The sequence below is a fragment of the Maylandia zebra genome, linkage group LG14, assembly GCF_041146795.1.
Source record: "Maylandia zebra isolate NMK-2024a linkage group LG14, Mzebra_GT3a, whole genome shotgun sequence".
In the NCBI taxonomy this organism is placed as follows: Eukaryota; Metazoa; Chordata; class Actinopteri; order Cichliformes; family Cichlidae; genus Maylandia; species Maylandia zebra.
In genome coordinates, this window is record NC_135180.1 from 38,783,557 (window position 1) to 38,791,442 (window position 7,886).

A 7,886-nucleotide genomic window follows, 5' to 3' on the forward strand; every position below is an offset into this window, starting at 1 on the left:
TCCATTTTCAGAATCACACACACAAAAATAAAACTATGCCTCGGTCGTAGCTTCCCTCCACACCATGAATGAATGAAGCCCCTGATATCTGATATTTTGTGGAGAACATAAAGACAATGTCTCCCAGTTTGATGTGTCTTCATGAAGATTTGCAACTAAATGTCCAACATTGACATATCTCAGGTGAAGAATCCCTTTAATGTTATGGTGAAATGTTTATGCAGATCTATCCGTAACATTTTCAGTAACTCTGGAACGATCAGACAAACTAAAGTTGCCACGTCTCCTTCGTGGCAGAGCTAAAAGTACCCGTGTACGTGTGGATGTAAGCTGAACCTTGAGCTGCAGTCCTTGAGTCTTTTTGTCTGTCCCCTGTCAGACCTATCAGAGGCCATCCTGCAGTCAATGCAGCGGAGCCGCCGCCTCCTCTTGGTTCTCAGCCCAAACTTCCTGGCAGAAAAGAGCTTCAGTCTCCTGGAGTGTCGTCTCGGTCTGTACCTCGAGAATAGTCTCCGAGCCTCTATTATCGCTGTGGTTTACCGCTCAGTCAGCAAACTGGCCTGCGTGGAGGTCCCTCAGCTCCGTCAGGCCACCATCACCACCGTCACATGGCGAGGAACCCGATCTGAACCGCGGCGCTCTCGCTTCTGGCTCAGGCTGAGGCTGGCACTGCCCGTCCGCCCACTCGCTCTGGGCAGGAGGTTGATCGACAGCACATCATCGCACTCAGACCTGGCTGCCATGGCCCTGCAGAGGGCTCAACGGATCCAGAGCCAGAGCGACAGAACCAATCAGGGCCACCGAAACGGGCGTACCAATGTTAGCCGCAGAGACAGGCGGACGCGGCCCAGAGGGTACCTCAAGAGAGGGGTCATAAATATGGAGGAGGGGCCACAGCACAGCAGGAGTTGCTCAGGGTGCGCTGGGTTTATGGGCAATGTAGAGGGGGCAGGGGTGGAGCTTACAGTAGAGACACAAACACAGCAGGAACCATGCGATAGGACAGAAGTTCGTTCAGACCCGGTCCCAGAAACACACCCCAACCCAGTTCCTAACTCCGCCCATGATGCTCACTGCTCTCCTAACCCCACCCTCATACACCACCTAGATTCTGACTCCGCCCTCACTATCAGTCCGGAGAACAAAATGGGGAAACACAACCAGCAGCAGGCGGTGAGCAGTTCAAGGACGTCTGAGGAAGTTCTTCCATCGTAGAGGGAAAAGGGGTGGAGCTTGTGGTGAAAATGGCACCAACTCCACCCTTTGATAAAGACCTTTATTTCTAACTCAAAGGAGATGCTGCATTCAAATGACGTCAGGAAAATACAAGTGTTTGGGAGGTCAGAAGAAACATTAAGATGGGTTTGTCCTGAGGGAGGCGATAGAAGGCAAAGTCCAGGGGTAATTCAAATCTTTAGAGTTCATCCTCTGGAGAGCAGGAGATCCGTATATTTCAGGATGATCTAAATCAGCGGTCTCCAACCTTTTTTGCGCCACGGACCGGTTTATGCCCGACAATATTTTCACGGACCGGCCTTTAAGATAAATGCAACAAAATAAAACTAGTACCGGTACCGAAAAAAAGATTTATTCATATCACACGTGAAAAGACCCAGGAAAACCGAGTTAACGATAAAAACAATAACAAAATAATGCTGAAAACCGATAAAAACCCTGAAAACCATACATTTCACACCTGAGCCTCAACTCTCGCGCCCCGGTACCAAACGACTCATGGACCGGTACCGGGCCAAGGCCCGGGGGTTGGGGACCGCTGATCTAAATGGCAGATCTTGAAGGTTTCAGAACTTCTGCAATAGTACAAGAACTACGCTTATGAACAAAAGTACTGGGTCACATCTCCTAATTATTGAATTCAGGGGTTGTCAGTTTGAATTGAAGTAGGTGCTGTAACAGGAAACCATTGTTGCATCAAGTCCGACTTCCCTCCTAAATGTTTCACCACGCTTTCGGGGGTATTATTTCAAAGTGGAAGCTTTTAGGCACTCGGCCATGCAGTGACAGACTGTGTAAAGTAATTGAACGAGGTCTCGAGTGTTCGGGCGCACAGTTTGCAAAAGTCGCCGACGCTCTGTTGAGTCAAAGGCTGCAGCGCTCCAAAGTTCCTCTTGCATGGCCAAGCAGCTCTTACAGCTGTCTTACGTAGGTGGTCCCGTACTTTTGTCCATATTGAGGAAGTTAATACACCTTTTAATAAACCAGAGTATTGTTTCCCTTATTTGGTCTCTAGTAAAACTGCATCGAGGCCACAGAGAAACGCTGCCTTAAGGACAAACTCAGGGACAAAGTTTTCAGTGTCTTTCCTTAATTCACAAGATTTACAGCTCACAGTGAAAATATGAAACCAACACAACAAAACACTTTGAATCTTTAAGGCTTTTATACGAGAATCAACCTCAAAATTGAGCTGATGCTGAAGTGCCAAAATCTGCAGTTCCTCTAATGGCCTCTTGAGGCTCCAGCAGTGAGTCAGTCCCCACAGATGTTGAAATGTCTGATCTTACAGCAGAAATCAACGTGTTTACAAACGGTTTCGTTCTCTTTGGCTAACTCTCCTGTTTAAATGATCTTAAGGCTTAAAATTTGCATTGTTGGGGGTGTGGCCTCTTTGATTGACAGGTGGACAAAGGGGCTGCTGCTGCTACACCCACTGACGATAAATGACAAGAACATGAGAACAATCCAGGTTCATGTATCATGGATGAAAGTAGCTCATCAGCCCGCCACCACACGACAGGTGACGACACTAGCTGCTAACAAAATCACAGTTCACCTATAAAATAACTGGAAATGCCTTATTTTTATACATCTTACTTTAGTCTCTGTGTTTTCTAATAGAAAAGGAGTCCCTCGTTATTTATGTTGATTTCATAATGTTTCCACAGCCCCGTCTGTTTTCACCCGAGACCTTTAATCAGTGTTATCTCCTCTTGTAGCTTTGCTGTTTCTGCATGTCAGCGGCTGTTCTCAGATCAAACCCTGCTTTTCTTTGATGACTAATAAAGAGATGGCACTGCTCATCTTTACGTGGACAGACTGAACGTGCTTGTACGTGATGTGATACCATTTCTATAAAGAGACACTGGTTAATAAAAATCTATGTTGACGATGATAATTGTTTGGCATCTGAAATTTCTTTTAATTATTCATTTTTAGTGGATTGTGGAAAACGTGCTGAAACAGTTGAGGTGATTGTTTTTTCCACCTCTGATGGAGGAATGTGTTTCACCGTCAGATGTCTTGGCTCTTTGGGAGCACATGTTTAATGCTAATGATTATGAGCTTCTTCTGTGCTTTACTGACTGAGGCTCAGAAATAGTCACTGAGCAGCTAAAATGTAGTTGCAGGACTTTTATTTTGACATTCTCATCAAACGTCTTTTCTTAATCACTTTTCCTGACACAGGTTCAAACATGTTATGGCATGAAATGGAAAACACATTATCATTAATGAACATGTTGGTCCACAGCTATGAATTGTGGGATGTCATTAACTGCTTTCCTTTACAAAGGATCCTCCAGCGCATCCTTTGCTGATGTGATTAAGAAAGCACTTCTGGGTCATTTACACAACTTCCTAAACAAATCTGATCCGTTGACGGTAACAAGTGACTTCAGGTGGGAAAATCAGCAGAAACGTAAATGAGAGGCTAAATCAGCACAAACCAGCAGGTGTCGCTGTTCGACCACCAGCCTGAGTGTGGGCGTTCCTGTGTTTCCAGAGTTAGTACGCACAGTCTGCGTATCGCCTCTGTTTTCATGAGGTTTATATATTTATCAGGGCAGCACGCATGGATTAATAAAAAACCTGAATTCTTACTGTCAACTGTCACAACCCCCAGAAAGTCTTTCTACACAACACGTCCCGCCTAACTAAAAAGAGTGAAGTGGTTCCAAGAAATCTGTCAGTTATTAACATCTAAGAAGAAGCAAAAGAAATTAACCATGGCCAACAGAAGGCGCGCCAAAGTTACCAAAGAGAAGGGAAGCCACTCAGCTGGGAGATCTGAGCCTTCCCTCTGACATAAACCAACATCAGAGCCGAACCCAACAGGAACAGAGCCACGAGAAACTAAGGAAGTAACAGGAAAGTGAAGCAAACACAGGAAGGCTTGTTATTAATCTCTGGCTCCACAGAGTGTCTTTGTACTGTCTTCGTGCTCTCCCATTCCCTGTTGGTCACTGGGAATGTAGACAGGCCACATGCTTCTGCAGGAGGTTTCTTCCTGTTAAAAGGGAGTTTTTCCTTCCCACTGTTGCCAAAGTGCTGCTCATAGGGGGTCATATGATTGTTGGGTTTTTCTCTGTATTACTGTAAGTTTGTTACAATGTAAAGTGACTTGAGTTGTTGTGTTTTGATGCTATGTAAATAAAATTGAATCAATTGGGCGAGATTAGGTGGCTGGTTTCAGGGAGTTTCAGTTATTGGTCTGCTGGCCTGCTCTTGTTTTGTCTTTTAATAAACTGCTCCTGAGAATTACTGGTTGTAGTCTGGTTTAACTTTTCATCTTGTGATTCCTTACTCTTAGAAATTATCACCAAAGTACAAATGTAAGCACAAACTTTACTGACACAACCGTCTCATTCACCGGAGAATAGCCCGACGTCCAGGGACCAGGATGTGAGTGTATCCGTCCTGCGGTCCAGCTCCTCTCCTGGTGATTAGGTGAGCTCGACCTTCGTCCAGCAGGTATCTACCAAACTGCACAAACACGCTGTTTCCTCACTGCACAGGGGAGGCTTTGGCAGTTCACACGCCACCTTCAGCTGAGACACAAACCGCTGAACCCCGTCAGAGACGTATGAGCCAGAGACTAGTGACATTAGCTGTTTTTGAACTGCTGCAGTTGTTTTCTAATTAATTAATGTTTAAGTGGCGTCTTTGGCCGAAGCCCTGAAACACAAAAAACCTGAGCGTTAAATTTAAATCATCCATCATCTCCTGCTGTGTGCACGCAGAGATCAATAGCAGCTCATTGATGGTGTTCGACAGCTCGTCTGCAGAGAGCAGCAAACGCACCTCCGTGTATTTTAACAATGATTTGTGGCACAGTCTCACAGAAATGTGTTCCAGGAAACAGCGGCGTGAGAATCTATGCTCCGCCCAAAACAGCCAACAACACAGTCACAAGCAAACAGTTGGACTGGTGCTGCTTCACTGTCTGTCAGAACAATGCAGGTATGCTGCAGGGGGGCGACTGCTCCGCCTCCTCGCTGTGACAGCGACGCTGTGTGGACTATGAAGTATGATCATTTCATGCTACAGTATTTAAGTATTTGCAGTTACTAAACCTTCACATTCATAGACAACAGCAGAAAGGCCGATGACTATAACAAACAGGCTCTATTCCAGGTCACTTCCACTAACAAACAGGGTGTTTCCACACGAAGAAACTTCCGTATCTCCGTCTCTTTTCTTTGCTTATCTCAGCAGCTGTTAAACCAATCCACTTCAAACTCGCTGGCTGTGTTTGGGGGGCTCTGATGAAGAGTAGTGCTGAGGTACTCTGGATAAGTGGTTGTCATACTTTGGCTGCTTCCCGCTCCGGTCCATGAGTAGGGGAAGGAACAGCCGTGACATTAATGCATTCACAGGCCTCTTAACTCTAATTTTAATCATTTTAACAAAGTGTCAAAGCCTAACTTACCTAAACTTAAATTTTACTCCCAAACCCCTAAAAGAGTCTGATGAGCTAAAAGCCCAGTGCAGTGTTCCTGCTACCGCGGTCTCAGACTAAAGCCTGAAATAATGGCGTGACTGTGACTGGTTGTATTAGCAGAGGGATTAGCTGGAGATATGCTCTATGAGCGCCACTGAGCATCACTGTCACCATGACCTTTACCCGCTCCTCTCATCTGTCTCTACCTGTCGCTCTTTACTCTGCTCGCACTAATAAAGCAGAAATGGCTTTTAAAGAAAAACAGGCTCATCAGCGTTTATTAATGCGAGCCGCTGCTCAGTCAGACCCTCTCGTCCCTGCCAGCAGGACGCCGCCGCAGCAGCAGGACATCGATTAAAAGTTTAGTTAGAGGAGTTTCCTCTGGCAGCGTCACAGATCCTCTGCATGCATGTTGGATTTATAAAAGATGAGCACGACAGCTGAACGCTGCAGTCTTCAAACTTTATTTACAGCTGCGCGTTAGCCTGAATAAACATGCATCAGAGCCCCCGGCAGCCCCGACAGAGGAAAGTTTCACCATCACGTCACTCGCCGCTTTGAACCCTTTTGACTGCTGCCATGTTGGTTTGTGGGAGCCATACATCACCGTATTTACAGTGGAACGCTATCTAGCTTCTATGGCTGCAACAAACTGGAGCTCTGACGTCTTGGACAGTTTATCAGAGGAACTGACCAAACAGCCGTCACATCATTGGTCAGATACAGAAGAAACACAATCAGTTCTTTTATAGCTGACGTGCTAAGGACAGGTGGAGGAAAGTGTAAAGGAAACAGAGCTGCACACACCCCATCAACCCCCCAACCACAGCGTTACCAGCTTAGATATTTATGTGTAATCCAGTCTGATGTTCCCAGTGTGGACTGGTTCAACTGGTTATTAATTACAGTGTGTGTGTGTTGCCTACTGTACCAAAGGTCGTCTCTGCAAATTTACATTCAATGCACGCTTGCAACACGCGACCGCCGTTATTTGATCCACCATTGACTGAAAATTCCTTCGCCCGCCTCCTCGACCTCCTCCGCCGCATTTCTTTTCACTTTGACTTTGATCAGTTTACTCTGATTTTCTCTGGAAACACGGAAACACGAAGACACGAATATACAGTCAGATGATCAAATAAGTACTTCAGAGCCTAACGTGCCAGTTTTGATATATCCGGATGTGGCGTTAGATGCTTGTATTGACTTCTGTCTCCTTACTTTTGCACAGTTGCTTCACTTCCGCAATGTTTTTAGTCCATATCGAATCCTCGTTCATCTTTCCTGAGCTTTGATCAGACCATAACTCTCGGTGTCCACTTTCGTCTTCCAGTCCTCTGTGACAGGAAGCAGAATTCAGAGCTGACTCCTCGAACCACAGCGGTGTGCTTGGATCCTCTGTAACGTCACTCTGTGGTGGTGGAAGAACTCGGACTGTTTGACATCATGAAATGACAAGAATAAAAATTAAGGGTTGTTCGATCGTTAACCTGTTACAGCTGAAGCAGGGGAAGCTGATGGACATTTACAGGTTTTTTCAGCATCTTTATGTATACAGCACACTCACACCAGCTCCATAAAATAAGCTAATGTCCTCTGACATCAATGACTTGTAGGTGACAGGTTTGTCCCCGTCCAGCAGACACTTGCCCTCCAGCCCTTCCTCCTGGATCCAGGGCGGGGCCCCAGTCGCCCTGGCCTGGGCAGGGTGAACTGGTCCTTTGATTTTGTAATCATCAGAGAGGTTTTCTGATCTCACTGATTTTCCCTGATCAGTGATAGGGCTCACTGATAGGCACCCAAACCACTCCACTGCTATAAGCTCTCTGCCCTCAGCCTGCAGTCACAAGCTGTGAGCAGTGACTGAAAGAATGAAAGTGGATGAAATCAGTGGAAACGAGCTTCTTCACAAGGGCTCTCAGAGAGGGAGAGGGCCTTGATCATTTAGCAGGGACTCGGGGTTAGCATCTGACCAGGGTGCCTCCTGGACAAGATGTTTTGGGCGTGTACAGCTGGGAGGACAAGCGCCCGGTGGACCAGAGACCAGGGGTAGAGATTATGTTTCTGGGGTTGTTTGGGAGTCCTTGGAAGAGCTGGAGGAAGTGACCAGGAAGGGGACGTCTGGGCATCTCCACTCAGACTGACCCCCGACCTGGATGAGACGGAGAAACCTGTCATTTCCACAGTAAGCCAACATGGAGGCTGT

At 46.4% G+C, this 7,886-nt stretch overlaps 1 protein-coding gene across 1 annotated transcript; it reads left to right on the forward strand.

The window, feature by feature from the left end:
- Positions 1-48: 48 nt before the first annotated feature.
- On the forward strand, positions 49-4,404 carry LOC111500695 (uncharacterized). The gene has a single exon (XM_076873495.1). The coding sequence runs from the start codon at positions 406-408 to the stop codon at positions 1,213-1,215; it is 810 nt and encodes a 269-aa protein (XP_076729610.1). The 5' UTR covers positions 49-405; the 3' UTR covers positions 1,216-4,404.
- Positions 4,405-7,886: the final 3,482 nt, after the last annotated feature.

Bases quoted from the DNA above. Each gene is read 5' to 3' on its own strand.
- LOC111500695 (XM_076873495.1), top strand. From the start codon at position 406: ATGCAGCGGAGCCGCCGCCTCCTCTTGGTTCTCAGCCCAAACTTCCTG.